This window comes from Stegastes partitus, unplaced genomic scaffold, assembly GCF_000690725.1.
Source record: "Stegastes partitus isolate 25-593 unplaced genomic scaffold, Stegastes_partitus-1.0.2 Scaffold883, whole genome shotgun sequence".
In the NCBI taxonomy this organism is placed as follows: domain Eukaryota; kingdom Metazoa; phylum Chordata; class Actinopteri; family Pomacentridae; genus Stegastes; species Stegastes partitus.
The window spans coordinates 4,989-30,187 of NW_007578614.1; the positions used below are offsets into that span (position 1 = coordinate 4,989).

At 40.4% G+C, this 25,199-nt stretch overlaps 1 protein-coding gene across 1 annotated transcript in view; it reads left to right on the forward strand.

Annotated features, from left to right (window-relative positions):
- The first annotated feature begins 1,108 nt into the window (after nucleotides 1-1,108).
- galnt9 (polypeptide N-acetylgalactosaminyltransferase 9) overlaps nucleotides 1,109-25,199 on the forward strand; it is a 74,875-nt gene continuing 50,784 nt past the window's right edge. The window contains exons 1-3 of the mRNA XM_008293399.1: nucleotides 1,109-1,161; nucleotides 3,738-3,904; nucleotides 14,900-15,074. Of these exons, the coding sequence (XP_008291621.1) occupies nucleotides 1,109-1,161; nucleotides 3,738-3,904; nucleotides 14,900-15,074 (395 nt within the window). The remainder of the gene's footprint in view (nucleotides 1,162-3,737; nucleotides 3,905-14,899; nucleotides 15,075-25,199) is intronic.

Genomic DNA, 25,199 nt, shown 5'->3' on the forward strand with positions numbered 1-25,199 from the left:
AACACATGCCTGCCACGCACACACACACACACACACACACACACACAGTCACACACTCACATGAAGCAGTGGCTGTGGAGCACGAGGAGGGTTCCAACGGTTGAAGAGAGAGGGGGGATGTAACTTTAGCGCCACGCTGGGATCCATCTGCTGTGTGGCCGTCCCCCCGCGGCCTGACCCCACGGATGCCGCTGACTCAAGCTGACATCCCAGTTCACAGGGGTATCAGGGCACCGAGCACCAGAAGAGTTCAGATGGCTCACAGCAAGAGTGGAAGAGCAGCTAACGTGCTGTTTTTATACAAACCGCGTCCAAGGTGGTGTCGCCACGCCAGATTTTTGACTGTAATGCGGCCAGATAATATATGTGAAAATATGACTCCGTATAGCGATAATTAAAAATCATTATTACTTTAATGTTTAGGAGGGGTTGATGTCATTGTCTTTTGCAACTATTCCGTCTTGGTGTTTAGTGAAAGACTTAAAGGGCTTACTGGGATTTACTGAAGCTAAATTGAACTCGTGGATTTGTTTACACTGTAGTTTCTTTATATCAGTCTCACATTCGGATACAGAACGGCACCACAAGTGTTTGAATCTCTTGTAAATAATTCAGCCACAACAATTATAATAGCTAACTCATTATCCCTCCGTAATGACTCTGCCTACTGAATAAGGTACATGAAAACATTGGAAAACAAAGGCAAGAAACGAGCGAAATGTGTTTTTCAGCTGTTGCATTCGGAGTCTAATTAGGGCAGCGTGGAAAGATTTACAAGATGCTGGTTGTGTGTGTGTGTGTCTGTGTGCTCACAGCTGCCATAGGAATCAGCTAAGTGCCTCTGTCCAGTCAACGCTGTTATTTCAAACTTCAAAGTTGCGCCGCGTCTGTGAGAAAATACAGTATTTTGGGGGGAAATGACAGGCAAGTTTGACAGACTTTAGAACAAAGATTATCACCGGAGGAGAGTGGCAACGTTGCAACTGAATGTGTGGAGCTCGGGCCGAGTAAATGTCCCGTTTTTTTGCTAGAGTGGTGCTCATTTTTATTAACGGGGTCACTGTGCATGGCAACATGATGTAGGCACAGATGCAGGAAAGAGGTTACCATGGAGTCCACATATGAGAGCACGAGAAGGAGGCAGAGATGCCACGGTGCTTGGTGAGAGTGAGCAGGTAATAAAGGAAGAAAAGAGGTTGAATAGGAGGCAGGGAGTGAACACATTTCTTGCACACTTGTATGTATTATTGCTATTTCTGATCATATGAGGTTTACATGAAACATCAGGAATTCAAATCAATGCATGCATGCTTCTGGGGTTATTCTGATTTTCTGCAGAGGCATGTGTCTCCACCACATCCAGCATCAGTCTGCCGTTTCTGCACTAAACAAGTTCCCACAGATTGGAAATGAAACCAGTTTGGCTTTCGGCTGTCGATCTGCCGCATTAGCATGGAGTCTCCATGTGACAAGAAAATGGAAAAAACAAATGTAGCCATCTCTTTAATCCTCTACAGACTTTAATTCTGCATGTGGATCATCATTACTTCAACCGTTTCTCAGGGTTTTTTTTGCCACATGACCTTTGTGACTCAAGAAAAAGGCAACGGCCTGTTCCAATCATCATGTCACTGGGTTAAAAACTGAATTTAGAACTTTTTCAATGGCCAAATACCTGCTAAGCTAATGACATTTCCGTGAGTCTCTGCTGTGCTTTGTCTCCAGTATGATTTGCATGTTGGCAATAAGCATTTAACCCGAAGCACTAATAACAGCCTCATAACAGAGTTGCTAACATGGCTGCTGACTCGTAGTCTTGGTAACTGAGTGCTACATATTGCTAGCTATTGCCACAGTGGTAAACAAAGCAGAGAAAGATCAGAAACCTGGACAACAGATTTAACAGAATCATAGTATCCAGGAGGGAATCAGGGTAAGAATTTATACATATGCAAACACGCAATAAATCGATACTTTATTCATTGGCTTGGGGAAATCATGGCATCCAGTTGCTCACATATCACACATTTTACAAGATAATGTGCAAATGGTGCCAATAGAATATAAAGTATAAATACAGCATAAAAACAAAGTATACAGTCGGGGTATCTTGGCCCTGCTGGACCCAGAATTATTGCACAGTTAAATGTAATGTTGAATTTAATCACAGTTCTCTAAAGCATCGGATCTAGACTTTCCAGGACAGAGCCCCCAAAATAACAGAGACTCATGACCCCCAACTATCCATGGAAGTGGTTAAAGCATACAAATATGGGTGCACACACACACACACACACACACACACACACCGGACCAATCCAGACATGAGCTTAACAACAACAAGAAAGAACACGACGGCTAACAACCCATAATATAATTTCACAGTAATTCAATCTTGTAGCAGAATACATCAATCAAAGTAATCTCCTGCAGTACTTAGTAAACATACAGAATGTATGAGCAGTGGACTCACGGTTGTTTTGTTGTTTTTAATCTTTTCTAACAATTGTGGCTCTTTTTTTACATTTCATGTGATTTCTGAAAAACCATCTCGTCACCACCACATTGGGAATTACAGCTCTAAAAACCAAACCATAGTGGGAATACAGAGGATGTAAATATGAAGAGTTCACAAAAAAATAAGTTCTCTGAAAATCTACAAAAAATGGAGTTATCTGTGTTTGCAAATGAACTCTTCATATACTCAAAGATGGTCACAAAGGTGCACAAAACACCGTATACTCTGTTTTAACAGATAATAGAATGTTTTGTTGCCCCTGTATCCAAGCCTGTCTCCAAATTAAAAGTCCTTGTGCCGGCATTGACTTTGTGAATAAGACGACATGAGTACATTCTCGTTCTTTATATGAACATGTAAGGGAGGTTTTGTGGAGGTTACCTGGACATGAATGTGTCAAACCCAAGCAAAGATACAGTCTTCTTGACCTTTTTCTTTTCCTCCACACATGGTGTTTCTATACTGCAGCAGCAGACTCGGTGTACTACACAGTGCTATTTTTTGCCTTGCTGGTTTGGTGCACTGAGGAAAAAGTGATTCAGGATATATATCCCTGTTTTTGAGGAGAAGTATAAGGCTGTTTGCCCCCCCTGGGAATACGCAGGGAATGTTTCAAGTCAAGGAAACACGTTTGAAAGTCCAACCCGCAGAAGGAAACTTCTCAACACGTCCGTCTCATAAAACTTTCACTGTGAACATTTTGACTTTTCAAACACGTGCAGCTAATCATGTTAACTATGACTGCGTCCCAATTACAGCAGGTGTGCCAGTTTTAAGGCCCTGCTTTTGCACACAGCCACCGGCACGACTAAGTGGAACAGAGCTACCATTAATGTCATTCGTTACACCTGAGATTATTCCGCTATGACAAGTCAAAACGCCTGTGAGTAAGGTTTATGCTGCTGCTGTCGAACTGGGTTCAGGGTCACGCAGAGGTCTTTGAGGTGGCTCCAGGAGGCCTTAAGGAGGTATTAGAAGGAATTTTAAGTCTTTGACTCTTCACTGTCTCTTGGCTATAGCCTTAAATTTACCATACAGATATGAAAGCGGTATTAATCTTTCCATTTAACTTTCTGCAAGAAGGCAGTTGAGCACATTTCCCAAACGAGTCAACTGTGTCAGTTAACTGCTCATGTGAAATGCTACAAAGCAAATCTGCAATTGACAGACATTCAGGTAGGTTTAGAGCTGATGAAAATTCTTAACTTTATCTTCTCAGGTGTAAGCAGTTGACGTACCCAGAGGACCTTCCTCAGATCTCAGTGGTTTTCATCTTCGTGAACGAAGCACTGTCAGTGATCCTGCGCTCGGTCCACAGCGTGGTCAACCACACACCGGCTCACCTGCTCAAGGAGATCATCCTGGTGGATGACAACAGTGACAGTGGTAAGACCTTTTACAGCTTCATTATTTGGGTAAAATATTTTTAAAAGAAACACCTGTTCAGATATTATTGGTATACTGTACTATAGCCAGTCTTTAAACAGGGAGTAGGCTGTATTTTTTGCCATCATAAATTCCAAACTAACTTTTAACTCTATATTGGATAAGGAGCCATATATGGTAACTTCCGCAAGCTTTAAAAGTGGCAGTGGGAAAACTCACATGACTTCGTCCAGCCAACCAGCGAAGGTTAGGCTACATCACAACACAGTGACTATGGCTTCTGACCAATCACCAGTGAGCCAGAGTGATAATTAGACAAAAGTGTCATAAGTCTGACTGGTGAGCTGGAAATAAATGTTCCTTCATCTTTATACATGTATATTTTTTTTACAATAATTTATCCACATATTATTTGTTTTGTTTTTTTTCCGCCTCGTTGAGCGAGAAATTGTGTTTGGTCGCTGCTTTATTTGCAGCCTAAATCTGAAACTTTTTTAAAAAGTCAAAAAAGAAAAACTGTCCTCTTGTATCTACCAACAACACTTTAGGACTGAAATGTTAAATTACCAAGTATTTCAATGAGCGCCCTATAAAGGGTTAAGCATGTTGTAATTTCTTAATTTGCTCAGAGGAAATTCGACTTCTGCACCTCCTACTGGCTCAGTTTTCATGCTTTTGCAAACCATAGTCCATGATGGAACATTTCACAATCTCAGGTCTTTTCACCCAGAGCAGATAAAATAGCAGAACACCAACATGATAGTAGGATGTGAAGGTGCAGGGCTTTGGATGGTGGATTTGCATTTGGGAGACTGTCCTAAATAACTCTTGGCTTTTATCTTTACTATCTTTGCACATTTGAAGCATGATTTCTGCCTACTGCAGCTTTAATTTCTTGTCTTTGATACGCTCTGCTGGACATTAACTGACGAGTAACTTAGATCTTGCCAGTTGCTGTGGAGATTTGATCAAACATCCTTCTGATCAAGTCTCTAAGTGCATCTTTCCAGACTTTGAATCATCAAACTTTATCACTGGCTATTGCTGTAGATTTTGCTATTCAGCTGAAAACAGTCGGCCTGTTTGTCTTGTTTTGTCTCAACTCAGGGATCATATACAAATGAGTTAGTGTTTTTTGACTCCTGTCTGAATCATCACTGTTTCCATGCTTCAGTTTCTGTTCATACTATCATATGTATGCGTGTGTTTCTGTATGTGTGCCACAGTTTGCTTTCTGTGTGTTTGGTTTTGTGAGTAACAGTTCAAGGGATGGAGAACCCCTGAGGGGGGACACTTGAGCACCAGGTTTTAAAATAGCTTTAAAAAAAAAAAAAAAAGGAGGAAAGAGAGGGGATGGGATTTGTCTCGTCACTTTCTAAACTGCCGCGTACTACTGTCTCCATGGTGATGTGGGCAAATCCTTCAGTTGCCTCCACACTGCGACGCCCACAGCAGCTGATGATGCTCGGCTCCACATCCCGAAAGCATTCCTGTTTGGAGAGGGAGGGACAATGAACTAGATTGCAGACCACACTTGGCCCTCCTTCACTTGGCACGGAGTAACAAGCCTGCCTCCTTCAGGCTGTCAGAGGAAAACGGCTCATAAATAACATACTGAAAGAAGGCCGAGCCGGAGTCACCACTGGCACGTCTCCGCTCCCCACTGAGGCTCTAACTGCCTGCTATTAAAGAGGGAGCCGTTAAAAGCCAGGAACAGACAGAAATGGCAGCCGACCCCTCCTCTCATTACACCAGTCTGCTCCACACATTTCCACTCTTACTGCGGTTTTCTTTAATGGATTTTTGAAGAACAACCTTATTTTCACTATGAAGGCTGTAATATGTTCAGTATTCAATTTCATTATATTTCACGTCCCCATCGTCCCATAAAATTTTATTGTTGTGTCTGAGATTCTAAAACACTATTGAGACTCTCCAAAAAATCTAAAGTGAAATCTTTAATGAAATTATTTCAGAACAACTGTGATTATTTGTTGGTAAGAAAGCGCAGAGATACTTTGGAGCAGCAATAATTAAACTTTTTATGTCGACAAAGGATTAGATGACTTGACGTGTGATATGAATGTTGTTTCTTGTATTGACAAAACCATAAAGAATGATTATCCTTCTCTACATTACCCCTCAGTTCTACAGTGTTTTACTGTCTTTCAGCTCACTGTTTTGGTTTTCTGGTCTCCCCTTTTCTGTTTAATTTCACTCTCACTGCTTAACAAAATGCCATACTTACTTTTTAAACCATTATTTATCCACTGTAGCAGTGCAATACTTTTTAAAAAAAACTTAATTTTAATGTATGTTTCCTTGTGTCGTTATTGTTTGTTTTTCACCTTAAAGGAAGCTCTCTCAAATTTCATTGTATCATCCCCAGAAGTGACATAGAGAGAAGAAAAAAAAAGAAACTGGGAGAGGAAAAAAAACAATAGAGGTATCTTGTAAAACTTTCTCAGGATCTCACAAAACGTTCTCCTTGCAAAACTATAGATATGTATACTTTTTGCAGTATGGAGAAACAACAGTGGAGGACACCCACCCATACAAGAGTTTTATTTTGAAATCGGCCTAAACTATAAAGACATCCAAGCAGTGCTTAGCAAGAGGCACAGTTTTCACAAAACGTCCAATAAGATTGATGCGACTTTTGTGATACCTCTATTTTTTTTCCTTTCTCCATGTCCCTTCCAGAGCTCCGTAGTATCCTGTGTACATTGACAATAAAGATAATCTAATCTGATCTAATATTAATTATTGAGAATTCAAGCAATTCTCTTAAGAGAATGACACATGTTCACAATAAATAAATAAATAAAGTGTGCACAAAAAAAATAAATGTCACTGCAACTAATGTGTTTCTGTATTTCATGACGAGAAACCCTTGTCCAAGATAAATGATGTGAAATTTAGTCACACCTGATAGTTAAATCATTATGTTGACATCCCATTCCCACTAATTAAACCCTGAAGATTCATTTAAATTGTCACAATAGCACTCCAGGCCTGGACACTCATCAGGACTGTCAGAATAAAGTTCCCTCGCCCCCCACCCTCAAGAAAAGGCGACAAATTGAAACTGATGTACAAGCAATTAACACGAGTGGGCAGTTCACTGACCTCACAGTACATGACCGTGAGGTGTTTTCATTGTCCGATTGCGTTTTGCATCTATAATGAAAGGTCAGGTCATTATCGCGTCGGTCAGCTGCTCTTACTGTATGTTTACCAACACTGACGATAATCCGTGCAGATGTGCGAGCTGTGTCTGCTGTGACATTAGATAATTAACATGCAAGCTGGACTGCTTGACCTTTCCTGGTTGTCTCTGTCTGTCCCCCGTAATTTAAACAAGGCTCAGTGAGACGAGCGGAGGTGCAGCCACGCTCACTCCTGGCGTAATGAATCACACACAGGAAGCATGTTTGCCTTGTCGCCACGACACATTTCCTTTGCTGGGACAGCCGCTGACATTTATTGGTGGCTGAAGGGTTTATTCGCAGCAACGCTTCCAGCGAACTGAACTGGGACTCCCGTTCTCATTGATGAGCTTTGGCTCTGCATGTCAGCCTGGATGACTCTGGTTCATTGTTGTTCATAATGTTAGCAGCAAGGAAAGGCTTAATGAGCCCTGCAGGATTCAATTCCAGCAAATACCACCACCAAATTGATAACTTAATGATTCATATAATGAAAACAGGATATAAACGGAAGACCAGTTGAGTAACAGCTTGTAATATTAATTTCAAGTAGAGATGAAGTACTTCAAATATTGCATACATTATATCTGATTAAGGCTTCTCAATAGAAGATTTGCTGATTAACACAGAGCAGGAAATTTGTCTGACACACGATGACACAAGAAATTATATTAAAAACATACACTTTCTATTTGTCATACATTGATCTTCATTTAATCTTCATTCAGCTTGCTTTTGTTCGAATTGGACTCGTTCTTTTGTTGCAAGAAACAATCAATGACCAACAGTTTGTTTTAGCACCTGATTCAGACGTTATCAGCCCATTAAGCGATCGTTATTATCATTCCCAGGAGGAACCAACCTCCTCCTCCTTCTAGTCAGTTCTGCCTCCACAAAATCACATTCCTCTACAACTAAACTCCATAATCGGTTTTGTTTTGAAACAAACATATTTTCTCAGTTATGACTTCTTGAGAAAAGGCGTCCAGTTTGAAAGAGTCACAAAATCCAAGTAAGGAAACATGAAGGGAGGATGGTGGCACAAATCTGGGTAGGAACCCTACGTGGGACTGTTATTGTTAGACTTCTTTAACTCTTTGTTGACTTCTGGTTTTCACTCCCACTGGTGGGACGTTTAAGCACCAAAACTAGTTACTTCGATTTAGGAAAATACCAAAGTTTAGGTTAAAACCTTTCCTTTTTTGAAGCTTCTCCTCCATGTTCTTGGCCTCTGTGTTGATTTAATATATAATTGACAGGTTGATAAGAAGTGAAAGTAAAGCAACAATATAAAAGATTTGCTGACTAGAATCATGAGCTGTTGAGTCTTTTCGTGAACTCTTTAACCCTGTCTGCTGTAAAAGGGTTGACCCTGTGCCCTGATCTCAGCTTCCAAACAAGCTGGGATATGGAGAAAGGCAACATTTCCTCTTGTGGGATCTAATTTTGTGAAGACAGGGTTGTTGTAGTAGGCCAGAAAGTGCATTCTATTTGATCATTAATAAGCAGAAAGTAAACCTAATAACACTGGCACCCTTTTGCGGTTGTGTGACTAAGTATATACAATAAAATGGAGCTTTATAGCACACAATATATGTAGCGACATGGTGCATTTTAATTAAAATCATAATCCTTTTTCCAAACCTAAGTGGTTTTGGTGCTTGATTACCAAACAACAGAAAATGCAAATAAGCAATGAGTGAAAACAAAAGTTAGAATTTTAAAAAAAAATGCTATAATAATGGTTTTGAGACCACTTGACTGAAATTCAAGTCTCCACTGACTTCTACCACCACCAACCTCTTCTGCCTCCATATGTGGACTATGGTTCACCCTTGTTAGTGCAAAATTGTGGCTCCACCACCATTAAAAAAGGTGATAATGGTGCACCATTAAGTGGAGCAATAGCAGTCTACCGCGCCAACTAAGAGGTGGAGGAGGTCCCTACTGACCCATACCGTATGTATAGGAATGATCCAGGATGATAACACTTGGTTTTGCTTAATTAAGGCACTTAACATATTGGCTCTGTAGGTTTCACCTGCAGTATTCAGTCACTGCTTGCAGTCAGACAGCAGTGAGAGCAGGCAATGTGATTACCTACACAGTATTGGAATTAATATATTAAAAGCAGCTAGATGAGGCCATGAAGAGACAGAGAGCTGAGAAAAAAAAATGAAAAAAAATCAGGTTAGAGAGTGTATCCCTGATGGTTGTTTTTTTATAATTTATCTGCCAGTTATTCAGAAAAAAAATCAAGCATAATGTTGATGGAGTAGAATATTAAATAAAGCAGATGTACTGATGTTAAGAGGGGGTTAAGAGTGGAGGAGTCAAAAAACATGAACCAATTTTCTGTTGCGCTGTTTCCAATAACTGCATGAGAGGTAGATAACCTTCATATTGCTGACATCCCCCTGCACACATCATTTCCGCAGGTCTACTGCCAAAATGTTTCCCACTTCCAGTGAGGAGCTGCACTGTAAACACAGTATTTCAGTGTTATTCCTGCGAAGCGGTTAAGCCAGGATGAGGAGTATCAGTTTCCTCACATTACTTGTGGTGAGCCAGTTTACCCGTTTGGTGACTTCACTGGTCTGCTCGTGATCGATGGATGCGATCGATTTCAGACTTGTTTCCGCATCAGCGTTCGAGACAAGTCCATAAATCCAGAGTTGGAGGAATTTGGCCTGCGGTTGGCGCAGCAGATGTACATATCTTTTCTCTGAACGTGATCATTTTACGACACCAGACAAAAACACAATTGAGGTGGTGCTCCGGAGCTGAGCTCACTGGATGAGAAATCCTTTGGACTGATTTTAACAAAGGGACACTACAGGTTAGTGACCAAAGCAGCATGTGAGAGGCTTTGCAACATGTAAGTAAATGCTAAGGCCTGTAGTCAAAAGGGTGTTTGACAATTCTGTACCATCTATCCTCAACACAGCACGATCTATGATTGTCTGTGTTTCCAGAGGAATTCATGCTGCTCTTCCTGCAGTATGGTATGTATTCATTTATATTCATAGTATGACGGATAGTTATTTATCTTCTGCTATGTTGCACTGCCAGTTCTTTAAAATGTATTCCCTGCTCCATAACTCTCTTCCTATGGATGCAGTCCAACGTTTTATTCACTTGGATCAGAGGGAGTCCCATAACTTTTCTCCTCCCCAGTAAAGCCCAGTAATTATTACACGCTAATAGCTTTTATTGTATTGTAGCTGGAGGGTAGGCTGATGATGAAGGAGCCTCATTGCACAGGTCCGAAACCTACAACGAGTGCAAACAGAACTAAGCCACTGAGGCGCTCGTTCTTTCAAAGCAGCACATTGTAGCTTCCAACAGTGACTGAGCCAAATGGGAGTGCACTAAAGATGAATCTTATTCATAAATTATTTTACGTGACATCAGTATCAAATACGCACAACCTGCTCATTTGTACCCATCACTTTGTGACTGTTTAGAACAAAGGATACAAAAGGTATGAAAGAGGAAAGGTCTAACTTTAGCGAGTCTAGCTCTCTTTGATTAGAGCGCTAGTCACCGGGAGACATTTTGTATCTTAAACCTCAGTTACCTCCGTCTGGGGATTTGAACTTTGATTCTCGCTTGTTTGTTTGTTTGTCTGCCAGCACGATTACCGATTGCCAGTTTTCAGGAAGCTTGGTAGAAAGGTGGAGCATTGGCAATAGACGAACCCAATAAAGTTTGGTGCTGCTCTGTTTTGGATTCCAAAATCGAGCAGGCTTTTGTCCTCTGTGGAGGTCCGTGCTCTCCGAGTGCCTTTCTGGTTTTAATTTTATGGGTTTTTTTCTGCTATATTACTACTTTTCTTTCAATATATGACTTTTTGTGGGTGGAAGAGGGCACCCTGAGACCAGAGGCTGCTTTGGATTAAAATAAACCCACATCATTTCAGTTCGTGAGGATGAACTGCACTAAAATCACCACAAGTGCTCCAATCCTTTTACTCAGTAAAACTACAGAAGCGGCGTCATTCTGATGTATGTAAAAGTAGCTATTTTACAGAACAGCCCACTTGACTGCTATCAATAGAATATATTATTAGATCTATGATTATTATGTAATGTATTATTAGGGGGGCCACACTGTGGTGCAGTGGTCAGCTCTGTCACCTCACATGATGACTGTGCAAGAGGATTCTGAATAGAGTTTGCCTGTTCTCCCTGTGTGGGTTATGTCAGGGTACTCAGGTTTCCTCCCACAGTCCAAAGACATGCCTACTACTGTTATATGGTGCATGGTGGTCTGTCTTCCTATGACGGACTGGTGACCCGTCCTGCCCCACCTCTCACTTCATTGCAGGATAAAGCGAGTACAGCTAATAACCAGATGTATCATTAGACACTGATACATCTGTGTTCAAGGAGCATTTTACCATTGTAGCATGTTGTATAATTTATCGTCTTCGGGCCTCTAGCAGCCATTTAAATGAAATCATCTAAGAAGTTTACAGGGGTGGAACTGCTTACAGCCGACATGAAATATGGCAAGTGAAAAAGTGACAATGTGTGGGTGCGAGACAGAGAGAAAGGTTTGTTATCCATTTGTCATCTGTAACAATGCATTGCATTTTGTAACCTTGTGTTTTTCAAATGCGATATGGTAATCTGCAAAGTGACTCATAAGTAAAGATTCCCCGAAATGTGGTGGAGTAACATTTGAAGTCAACAATTCAACCAGTGATATCAGAGAGAGGGGGGGGGCTGCAGGCACAGTGGGAGGAAAACATGCAAAAAGATGCTGCAGCTAATTTAAATCTACACCTTGTTAACCACCAGACCACACTGCTGCTCATTTGTTCATGTTAAACACAAGACTGAAATAGAAAACACCTTTCAACAGACAGAAAACGACAGAAAAAAAAAAAAAAGGTCCACTGATTTGGCGGTAGCTTTCATTTAGTCCAATGCTAACGCCTGTTTGCTTCAAGGGTCAGTGCTTCTAAATTCCCTGTTTCTCCCTGCAGCAGTCGCCGCTCTGTGTGAAGACCTTCAGTCAGAAAAAGACTCCTGACAATCCTTCCACTCCCTGCGTCTCCTCAATCACACAGACAGGGGATTAGACTGCCATTTTTTTTTTTTTTCCTACTTTCACCGGCTGATTTATGTTGTGAGCCAAAGTCAGAGGCTAGGTGTGGATGCTGTTCAGAGCCAGTGTGCCACAAGCGTCCTTATTAATCTCTCCCTCAGAAAGTGGAATGCTCAGCACTAACCCGGAGGAGAAGCTCAAACAGCCATCTATCCTCCAACGAAACACAGACAGCAATTTGCGGAACTCGCTGTTTATTCGGCAAACTTTGTTTTTTTCCCTGTGATGACAGCCGGCCTCGTCTGCGAGAGCGCAGAGGGGAGGAGATGTTATAATCCAGCTGGAATGAAGACGTCAGCACGGGAACGCATTAGATAGTGAGACTGCACAGCAACCTGTACAGTAACTTTTAACACGGTCTTAATTAGTCCAATCAAATAAGCACTGTCTTTCTTGGCTCTGGTTGATTTATTGTTGTTTGTGTGGAACATCTGAGCTGCCAAAGGTCCAAACCTTTAATCTTCCCTCGCTGCTCAGTTTAGTTTCCATTTTTCTGAAGCGGCAGTCGGTTGCCAAACAACACAGCTTCTTCTCGTTATCTTTTTTCCCTCGTACTAGTTGGAGCTGCCATCATCTGTGTAACGTTGCCATGAGTTACTGTAATGTGATTACTTTCCTCTAAGTTTAAGAAACACGCTGGTCTCATGGTCAGCCTTTGACACTGAAGGCACAAGTTCAAGCTGTTGAGACCAGGACCATTATTTTTAATGGTGGAGCAGAAGATGTTTGTCATAGGGATGCACGCTGCAGCAAAGTTTGACCCCAAATATGTTTGTCTCCAGAACATGTGTCCAGTGAGTTTGTGGCATCCATGTGAGGGGATATTAGGGTTCAACTGTGTTATTGTAGATAAAAATGACGGTTTTTGCAACTCAACTCTGCTCAGTGATTCTACTGGGACTTAAATAATATATGTCAACACTGGAAAAGGGTATTATAGAGGATAAGGACACCTTGTTAGGAAATGGAAACTGTCTATTTACATCCAGATGTAGTCCACAGCATCTTAGTTGGCTCTTTTGTGTTTCATTTATGTGGAAATAGACTGTAGTAACATATTTAATATACTTAAATACGTTGGGAAATATGCAGTGGGGTCTAAAAGTCTGAGGCCGCTAGAAACGATATGACTCTTTTGCATTAGTTTCTAATTTAATTTGGAATTCTCCATTATAAATGATAATATCAGCTTAACAATATGAATAAAAAGTTGAATCTCTGGAAAATATAGATGAATTTTGGAATATCTATACCCGTTCACGTGCATGTCAGGACAGTTTGTCTTTCTTAGTCTCCAAGGGTCTTATAAATGTTGAGTGGGGTTAAGGTCAGGTAACTGTGGAGCAAAGTCCACGACAGTCAACAGTCCATCTTTGGTCTTCAAGTCAAAGCTTTGAGGTGTGTTTGAGATCATTATCCCACAACAGTATGTATCCTTCCCACAAAAGACACAAACCAAAAGGTGTCCCTGAAGAATGGACTTCTCTTTGGTCAGGGTTGTTCAATTCTGTTCTCTTCAGCAAGCACGGACACAGAATTTATTCTTTGAGACCCAACAGGATAACTCATTTATTAAACTCATTGCAGTACTCCATTTGCTGCATGGCCATTAATGGATGACTTGCTTGGCGTACACCTGCCGAACATGTACGTCACTCTTTTCCATCCGTGTGGCAACTACAACTAAACAATAGTTCCTATTGTTACAAGGATGGAGCTGATTTGTTGCTTGTGTCCAAACTCCCCAAAGACTCATTGGTCTCCTTACATACACCTTTTGTTACTGCCACTCATCTCTAACAAGGATTCGTCAGTAAACAGAATTTTTTTCCACCATCAGTCCTACCCAAGTGTCTGGCCTTGTTTCCCCTCATGAGAAGTACTTCAGAGACGATACCCATCCTTCGACTACACGACCCTATTTTGACAGCACTTTTGTGATTAAAGAGTTTTGTCGTCCGTATTTAGAAAATTCTGCATCTGAAGTTGAAGTTGCTTTCTTATCTCCAAGTGAACAAAGCTTGATTTATTGATCTTGTGATGGTGTGGTCTCCTTTGGGCTGCCCGATCGTGCTTTGCATATAACCGATAGAGAGTGTTTAGGAGTGCCATGCACTGCCCACTGAGAAAGCCCCTCTTTGCTCAGAATAACAAACTGAATTCCCACACTTTGGCTTAGGTCTGATGCCATGTTTCCTTCTATCACAGTGCTACTTAGTGAGCGATGTTCCGCTGGAAACTTGAGGCAAGGCCATGTTTCTAACAGATGAACAATCTCTGCAGGTTGATTGACTGGAAAGAGCCTCTGGTGTGTCGACCAAATCCTCCAGAGTGCCATCTGAACAGTGTACAGATAAGACTCAAGGAAATTAACATGGTCACTGCTACTAATCTGCTTCATTTTGACTGCTGACCTTAAAATAGAGCACAATCTGAAATATTTCCTCTCTGTTTTATGTCAAAACTTTCTTGTGTTTTTATATAAATCCTCAAACTTGTTGGTTATTTCCAGGTTTAGATGAAAATATGACTTTATATGACACGGTTTTCTATGCGGATTTTTTGATTCCATTGCATTTTAAAAATGATGAAAGCAACTGGAATTAATGTTCTCACATTGTCATTTGAGTGCCATTTAAAAGAGGATTCTTTTGAATATTCTCTCTTGCAGTGGAGCTGAAGTTCAACCTGGATCAGTATGTGAACAAACGCTACCCGGGCCTGGTGAAGATTGTGAGGAACAGCAAGCGGGAAGGCCTGATCCGAGCAAGAATACACGGCTGGAACGCAGCCACGGCTCCTGTCGTCGGCTTCTTTGATGCTCACGTCGAGTTCAACACTGGCTGGTAAGGAAAGGTCATGTTTAACACAAGGAGGTCTAAGCTGTTTCTCTGTCCTCTCTCACCTTTGCCTTTGCGCTTTGCTTTTCATGTTTTTTTGGTACAGAGGCATGTCGAGTACGATTATTATCATTGAAATATGCAGTTTGGTCTGATCTAAGCATTTTTGATATCACGTCAGGCCAAGTTCTAACTGAGACAGCGCTTTTTTTAACAGAGTGACCCTTATTATTACTAAGGGTTTATCACCAGTAGGCTTTTCTCTCTCCCATTTCCTCTTAAACTGTGAGTAATGGGTTTTGTTTAGAGCTGGATAAAAAGACATCCCAATTAAAATGACACTACCTGTCCAGTACATACACACTTATGACAAGTGAGCGAGCCAAACACTGTGAAAGGCAAGAGTGAATGTAATTAAAGAGGGAGCTCAAAATGTTGAGCATTTCGACATTATTTTACTTGCGGGCTCTGGGCTCATTTTGTTATATGAAATTACTTCTGGGGGTCTCAGTCCAATGTCTGCCTGCTGCTTAAGTTTGCCAGCAAACAAGTCACTCAAATAGATGTAATTGGCACCTAATTTGAGCCTGTCATGCTGTCAGTGTTTGAAGATGAAGTGTAGCTTTTGTTCCCTGGGAAGCTGCCTGGGAGGCAGCAAGGTGACAAGGAGGGATGAAGGAAGAGGGCTGGAGGAGGAGAGCGCAGAGAGATGGTCTGGTTTTAAATTGTAAATTGCAAATACAAATTGCTTCTAGTGTGTCTGCATGCAGGTCAGCCTCTCTGGCTAAACAGATGCGAGAAATGTCAACAAATATAAATAATTCGGACAACCTGACTGACGGAATTTGCCGCAGACATCAGTCAAATGGAAACGCAGACATCATAGACGCGCCTCTGCAGTTAACAGAACTGCATCTTTAATGTGGTGGCAAGATGAATACATCTCTGAGGCACTTCTTGTATAACTCAGATTTATTTCAATATATCATTCTCATTTTATTCATCAACACTTCAACTCCACATTCACGTATTGTATACATGACTTCCTTTTGAAAACGATGCAATACAGCTTATGTTTGTCAATTACTGAACATGTTTTTATTTTAGACACTTCAGACTAACTTTGCATTTATGTGGAAGCCTTCAGACTACATACACAACCTCTGCTTTATCTTCCACTGTAATTATGACTTCTCACATATTAACAACTACATGGCTTTTGTTGAGCCTCTTTCCTTATTTCTTTGTGACAGTGAGGTTCATGTATAAATCAGAGTTTATTCTTCGATTAATTCTGTTACATGTTTGCAACATGGTATTTAGTGTTAGGCTTAACTTATACAATCACCGATGAGGAGAGACAACAGAAGGAAATAATCTACAGGAGATAAAACAGATTGGAACATTTTTGGGTGTAGGCGGAAATACAAATACAGTATGAATATGTTTATGACCAACACAGATATTAGCTTACTCCCACTAAATGCTGCGATGCTCACAGATTTGTTACAACAACGTCCTAATACATGTATGTTTATTATATTGACTGGCAAGCTTGGATAGTAACAAAGTAATAAAATTACAATAAAATACTACAAGTTGTTAAATTTACAGTTGAACGAATATGCAATTACATTGTGCTTACATTGTGACTAGAGATCAAGATGACTCCATTACATGTTGACCACAACTTAAAGATATGTCAGTTTTAATATTATGAAGCTTATTTTTGTGTTATACTGTCAAAAGTCACAGTCAGAATGAGTTACTCTTCCCTGGTTGCCAGTTTATAAATGGTGACTTAAGGAATATTTGTTTTTGTATGCTGATTTATTGATAATGGAATATATTATCCCTTTCTATTTACATTAAAAGCAAAATATGAACAAGTAGTAAATAAGTTCTCCTGTAGCAATACAAAGTCCTCCATGTGGCTACTGATTAAAAAAAAAAAAAACAGCAGCAATTAAAAATAACACAAAAGAAACACGTTGTCCACATAGTGCACATGGAGTTAACTGCATGGCAGCAGTAGTAGATATTTAAAGAGAAAAACTGAATGTTTGTGGAATACTGTGACTGCAACCTTTTTTTTGTATTATAACAATTCAGATTCAATTACTTTTTTTTGTTTTGTTTTTTGTCACACAATGAAATACTAACAGCAAAAAATGCCATGCAGTTTTGTGACTACATTTCAAAGTGACCCAGCTTGAACCTGTTATCTAGTTCAGTATATCAGATGTTCACTGTTCTGCTTCTTTTTTTTTTTTTCATGTTGACACAAAAGCAGTAAAAGTCAGGGTACATGACCTTAATAATAAAAAAAAAGGATAAACATACTACCACTGATTAGTCAGCAACCAAACCATGAACCTGTGACCTTTACAAAAGGATGATTTAATGAACCTGGATTACTGCCTCTCGGCAGGCTGTTCATGGCATGAATGGGAACTACAGGCCCAGAGGCCGTGCAGGCAGGTCACCCAGCCAACAAGCAGCACTCAGGGACAAAGTTGTATCATTGCTTAGGTGCATCACTGATGATAATTGATACCCCGGTGGTTCCCTCATCTGTTTGCCCATCTGTTCTTGTTCTGAAATAGACGTGCTTTTCATGCTCCCACATAACCCACTCACCCCAGTGCAGGCTTCAGTTATCCGGCTCGCCCTCCTTGTACATGCCACGGCCGTGTCGGTACGTTTCCTTTGAGTTAGCTCTCCTGCTGCCGTTCTGTGAATTTTACACAACTCTCTCTTCTGCTTCCCGTCACAACACACACCCTCTCGCCCACGTTTCACCTCCATCTTCCTTTGACAACCTGCAGCTGTAGTTTTATTTATTTTTCTCTTCTTTCTTTTTTTTTTTTTTGATTCTTCAGATTTGCTTTTTGCGTGAGGTTTTATTTACCGGAGTCAATGAAAAGCAGAGCAGAATCCCTGTGATTTTTCCACAAGTAGTTTTGAGGTAAAGGGATATAGCGATGGAGATGACAAGCATCCTGAAGCAGCTTGTTGGTTCTGCTTAGATTTCTTTGTGTGTGTGTGTGAGTGTGTGTGTGTGAGTGTGTGTGCATTTATCTACTGTATGCCTGCAAACCTTCTGCACCTTCCTGTTTGGACAGATTCACTTGTGGTATCTACACTTTTTCTATTTGTTAGAATGGGAAAAGAACCTATTTATCATAATATGATTATTCACCATGGCACATACAGTGATAAGTGAGATGGATGGTTCCTGTAGACGTTGTGGTGAATCTCCCTCAATGACCTTGTACACGCTGCCTGTGCATACTGAGCCACAGACAATGCTGCCAGCACTCAGCTGCAGAGCCGTGATTCATTGGCATCGTGTTCCCCCTGGGGTGCTGTACATTTGCAGCTGAAATGCATTCCTAGCTCGCATTACTGTTAAAGCAAACATAATTGTATCATACTGTATGGTGCACTTGATAGCCGTTTCCCCTCACACCATGTTGGTTTATGACGAGTTAAGAGGCGAGAGGTTTCCACACAGGGAGTGATGGAGTCGGAATTTCACGGCTTTGCTCTGCTTTAATACGAGGATATGAAATCGTTGCCTATCTTTAATGCGGTGTTGCATCAGCTTAAACGTTCACAGTCCATCTCCTCCAACACTTGTAACCATCCATCCCTGAGACAGCAGTTGTCCATTGTGGCAAACAGGACCTGTTTCCCTCTGCGGGCTTTGTAAATAAACAGGCCTGATAGCAGGAAATGAGAGTGTGTTGTAATTAGGAAGCTACTGTATGCCACACTTCAACCACGTGGTTGCAGAGGGGAGGCGCAGGAAAATTGATATTTATTTGGTTTTTGAAGCCCCTGCACAGTTGCAATCTCAGGTTATTAACGATGAATGATTAGCGGCGTAGCAGCTGCTCCATGCTGAGTGTGCACTGGAGATAAGATTGTCATTGCAGGGAGGTTGTAATGAAATACATGCTTCAGAAAGCAACACTTTGATGAATGTTGAATGCTCCGCTGCTATATGACCTGCCGAGTGCATCTATCTCGACAAAATAAAAAAGACAAACTGGTGGAATTCATAAAAGTAAGAAATGGATTAAACCATCCTCTGCCTCCTGCAATTATAAAATATGTAATATTTGTCACATTTATGGTGGATATTGGCTGCTTTGTTAATATCATGGCGCTCTGTCTGCTTATTATGCCATGCAGGTTCAGTGGCATTATATTAAATTCAGCGGGACATAAATTCTTGAAGGCTGAGGAAATGTTTTTTTTTTAGCAAAAGTAAATCATGTTTTTCCTCTCGCTCACAGCATCTGGCAGTGGCTCAGTGTTTATATCTGTCTGGAGATGAGAAAGGAGGCTGCAGCCATACTGAGGGCTTCACAGAGCACCGGCCAGGCAGACCTCCAAAACCACAGAAAAGACAGGGATTTATGCCACCTTTACGTTTGTATCATATCAACCACATCCTCAGCAAATGCATTTAGAAGTAGTGTGGAATCTAACATTGCAACATAAGAATCTTTTCCAGTTCTAGCTTCTGCATACCACTATCTACTTCAAAAAAAAAAGCCCCGACGCCGTAATGAATTGAAATTCTGTGTGGTTACCTTAACCTTCTTTGAATTCTGCATCTTTTATGGGAGACTGGCCAATATTAATATGTGCTCGACATATACATGTCTGAGCTGTTCTGTGAAACAGTCAAGCAAAAGGACTGTAGACAGGCACACATTGAAAGATTTAATGTGCTTAAAGATTGCTAGAGGCACTGCAGGCTTAGATTCAGCATCATGCATAGGCAGCAAACGCAAATTAACACTGTCAGAGTTCATTTTAACACTTTCCAACCGTCTAAATGAAATCCACAGCACAGTGTCAGTTTAAGTCTTTTTAAAGTGTTGGAATTAATTAACACTTTTTAGGGTAATTATCAAAATGTAACAATCCTCGAAACTAAACAGTGTCAGCTGTTCTCTGAGCTGGTGGGCATTGTTAGAGAGGTGTTGTTTCCATATTAACCCAACTGAATTGAATACTGGTTTATACAAATATCATATGCAATCTAATGCATTTAAGATGTAATGAAAATGTAACAGAAGCAACTGTTTTATGCTTTTAGTCTTTAATGAAAGCTACTTATCATCATCAACGTAAAAATCCCTGCAGATTACTCTACGATTACTTTAAATTACATCCCGAAGTCTAAAAAGGATGTAAGCGAAACGGCATTTTTGAGTTTTAGAAGGAATGTATTTTCTCTCAGATTACATTTTTTGTAATGTATCACAAATATATTTCAAATCAACACATCTTTGCCATTTATTACATAGCTTTAGTGTTGCTGCTTTGGGCGGAAATTGTAGAAGAAACCTTAAACTTGTTGTGGAAAAGTTGTATTTTAAGCAAACTTTAAGTAAAGATGGACAAACGCATTGTGGTGTCTCCCATAGCTTTTCGAAGCAACAGTTTTCCTTCCAACTCCTGGTTAATCCAAAAATGAACAAAGATGTGGAGTGTAAGTGGAGCTGAGGTGGGCCATCCAAACGTCTCTTGTCTCTTGACTGTACTTTAATGGAACCAACATGTCAGTCAAAGCCCTTAACTCTACATAACTTTAAGCCCTAATACAATTTAAACCAATAAGTTATATATAAACATACAGTTGTCATGAATTGGGAAATTAGCTTCAACTATTTTGTGTACCAAGTTGTAAACATGTTTATATGTGCTGTAAAGTTGGACATTTTAACACCAGAGTCTACAGGGATTCAATTGCTTTTGGATCCAGAGAAGCTGAAGTTTTTGTCACCTTTACATTAGCTTCATTTTTCAGCTCCTGAGGTTGGTGCTTGATTTTAAACCAGAAGTGTTTCCTACTACATCACAGTCTTCGCTTCGCAGGGGAATATACTTTTAAAGGAGCATGCAGTTTCGTTGTTTAGCAATGTAATTTTTGGAAGGAAGGGTTGTTAATTATTACTTTTATAGCCAGATAGGATGTTAGTACAATTACAGGAGAAAAAAAAAAGGAAAAGAAAAAAAAACATATTACAAAACACTACCATGGTTAAAGAAATACATGTATAAAAAAAACACACACACACACACACACAAAAAAGGACCATAACACTGAATTGTGACACTAGCAAAGACATTAAAGACCACCTACGAGGGGGACTATTTCTTAAACCTTGTTAACATGCCCATAACGTTCTCCAAAACACAGATTCAAGCAAAATTATAAATATGTCACTTTGATATACAGAGATGACTTTGTAGGGTTTAAATCAACAACCAGAGGGGGAACTTTAATAGATTTCACCCAGAACAGAGTTAAATTAACATCCCATAAAGTGAAATTTGTGAGGAACACTCAATTTGCTGTGCTACTCCTCCCCTCAGATAAATTTGGGCCATTTGTGAAAGCCACAATGCACCGAAATTACATCTTCCCTGCATGGATAGCCACCTCACATGTTCTGCCACGTTAAGTCCAATGCAAAAGATCTTATTTTAGGCACCGAGGGCTCTGCTGCTCTTGGGGCATAATTCTGAGCGCAGTTAGATCCCATTATCTGATAATTCTCCTGCTTGAGATTCATTCCCAATTTGAGATCCATTAATCTGGAAAATTTAAATAAAAAATGCAGTCTGAAAAAGGAGAGAGCTGCAGGGGTTTTTTAGCGTCAGCTCTGGACAAAGGTAGGACAGATAGTGAGACATCCTCTGAGGCTGCCATGTTGAATCAGGCGGATGTAAATTTAGTACCGTGATATTTATCCTGCCTTGTGACACACCGCTCTGTTTGTTTTAAAAATGTGTGTGCAGCCGGATGTGAGGCTCCACAAAGGATATCGCCTATTTTGAAAGACAAACACTCTGCTAGCAAGAGTTAATAAATCAAAAAAAAGAAGGGGCTGCAGTATGAATGCAATATTTGGTGTTTTTGAGCAACCGGCGATGGAGGTTGTCAACATGTATTCACAATATTGGATGAGTCATCACAGGAAGGAGGGGAAATCCTATTGTTGCACGGAACTGAGTATGATTCGGCCCGATGTGGATGAATAACTCTCCCAATGTTATGCAGATGAAATGGCAGATACAGGAAGAGGGATGACACAGTCGTCTGTCAGTAACCAGATGTGTCCTCGTTTCCAGAGTGCCTCTTATCTCATCAGCCTCGTGGATTCTGGAGGTGCAGACTGCTGCTCGGCTGGGCGAGGGGGGTTCGGGCGCTCAAGGACGCAGGGAGACGAATGGGAAAATGCTGCGATAACAGAAAGATCTTCAAGAAGAGAGCAACACCTCTCTGGCTAATCATGTCAAAGTAGCCTCGTCAGAAAAACCTGCCACGTTCAAATAGTGTCTTTCAACCTAAAGCAAAGCCTTTGTAACTGTACATGATATGCAGACGTTCAGTCAGCAAGATTTGCTCAAAGCGTCTTTTCCAACTAAAAGACAATGAGTTAAATCCAGATGGCTCTGACACATCAAAAGATTTCAAAAAGAATTCACTATATTGCAACATGCAGCAGTAAAAACTGAAAAATTATCTGGGCCATTTATCTTCAGGGTCAAGCTATTTTTGAAGTTAAACTGTCAGATCTATTTTGTGGTTTTGCTTCAAAGAGAATATCCAGGGGACATAAACACATCTGTACATCATCGATATGAGGATGTAGCTCAGTGTAAATCCACCCTGTCTCTGTTTATTTATATGCTTTGTTTAGTTTTCATATTTATTTTTGAATAAGCTGATTTATACGTTGCGAGTGTGACATAAATGCAAAATGAGTGCGATTTCAGTGACAGTCACAGATCGGCTGTTTGGATAATAACAACTGGTTGTCTCTCCCTTTTTGCCAGATGAAGGTAGTCTTTGTGTGAATGTGTCAGTTTCAAAACACTAAAATCTGTTATGACAAAGTCTGTGGGGAAATAAAGAATCTAGAAGTGCTGTTTAACCTTGACTCTATTAAGAGAGCTGGACAGGCTGATGCCACTGAGTCGTACTGCCACTTTGTCAAAGTCCCATGTAGCCCAGAAAGCTTTTTTTTTTTTTTTCCTCCCCCAAAAAATCGCTATATTAGAAGACACATCTATAAAACTGCTGACAGGACACCTCCAGCTGCAAACAAGGTCAATGACTACTTTGTATGAAGATTCTTTTTTATACTGTGATGGCTTTGTATTTGTAAAACATAAATATAGAGCACTGACAAGCAGTTTCAAAGACATGCAAACCATGTGGGTGGGTCAGCAGCACAAACACTAATGTGCATATGCAGTGGGCTGCACAGGGCAGAAACAAACAAGGAAGGAGGAAAACTTTTTGAGCGCTTGTAGCATGTAGCTCCTCTTCTCTTTTCTCAGTTTGTACAACCTTGATTCCTTTCCTCGACTCCTCTCCTCCCATCTTATTCCATCCTATCCGACATGCGAGACATGTACTTGAGGAAGAGACACGAGAGGAGACAGGAGTCGAGGCAACAGGCATTTAACAAAATGAGACATCCCTGCTTCAGAGCCATTGTTCCAAAGCAACGTCAATTAGACATGACGTGTGGCACATTGTTTTGTAACAGCCGACTGCTGTGTTTTGTGATCTCTGTCAGATGGGCAGAAAAGTGTTTATGACAACTTACTTTTAGTTCAGTTCACAGCGTGGCACAATGTGACAGGAAGATGTCATACTTGTATAATTTGTTCTATTTATTTTTTATATATATAATTCATGTAACTCATTCACTCGCGCTTTGAGGTGAAGACGTGTTTTTAAGGTCAGAGTTAAGGGGAGTGTTATGTAGTGAAGTAATTGCGTCCTTTTGTAATGCAGATGTGTCTTACAGTCTGTGAGGCTGCAGATAGACTCTTTTCACTTGCAGAATCCTTTTCATTGAAGTGAATGAGCGCCTTTTTTAAAGTGTGGTAGCTGCACTGATTGCTTTTACATTGATGGCTGTGACCCCATAGGAATCATTACATGATAGTGTATGACAAACAAGTTTACATTTTATGTGCATTTGAAAATAAGAAATTAATTAAAATCTGAAGCAAATAACATAATAAAAAAAAAAAAGTAACCTTTGAAACATGCAGAAGCTACAGCACCTAATCCAGCTAGCAGGGCTGCACACTACAGACAACGTCTCAGTCTTTAATGTTCCCAGGTTGGTTCATCGTTGCCACTGACATTCAGAATGCAAATATAAGGGACCATTCGATATGCATTAAAGGGAAATTGATTTGATGGAACAGAGATTACTTAAGGTGTATTTGCTGGGGCAGCTGCACTGAACAGTCTATCAGGTTTTGAAAACGTGCAGGTTATGACATTAAATCATTTATTAGAACTGGAATAGATCTATTGTTGAAGTTTTTCAGCATATACCCTCAGATTCAATGACATTTTGCTGATTAGATTTTCAACATGCAATGGGTTCTATAAGATTTAATGGTCATATTTCTTAAGAGCTGTTGAGAAACTGTTAAAAAGCAACAGTCTGTCATGTAATACAATGTTAATGTGCAAGGTGACAGAAAGAGTTCAGCATTTTGGGAACTTATTCACACTTTTTGCAAAAGCCAGTTCTATGCTTTCTGCATCCATAAATAGGCAGTGGTCCACGAGGGTCCACGAGGGTTGGCCGAGGTCTCCATGGCATAAATTTCATCATCAACAAGAGTCTGCATGACTGCTTGGACACAAATTTTGGGCTGCATGCAGACCTCCGCAGAGGGACAATATGTTCAGCCGTGGTGTGCATGCACTGAATACGTAGACGCCGATTTTGATGAAGTAAGGAACGGAGTCCTCCAAGGAAATCCAAAAGGACTAGAAAATAGTATAATAGCAACTAAACATCTGTTGTGTCTGCAGCTGTCTGTGTTTCTGTTTGAGTATAATTATGAAATGGGGACTGATATCACTGTAATGCCTCACTAAGTAAGTACAAAGTTTTGCTATCTACAAGCACCTCTAAAGCTCATTGAATAACATGGTATTTGTTTATTTAGTGTATAAAAAAGCTCCACCTTACTTATGCTTGTCTCTTTTTGGTTGTTTACCTGATCATGAGGTTGTAGCTGCTTGACTTATTCTTTATCATAACTACCAACAAAACCACAAAA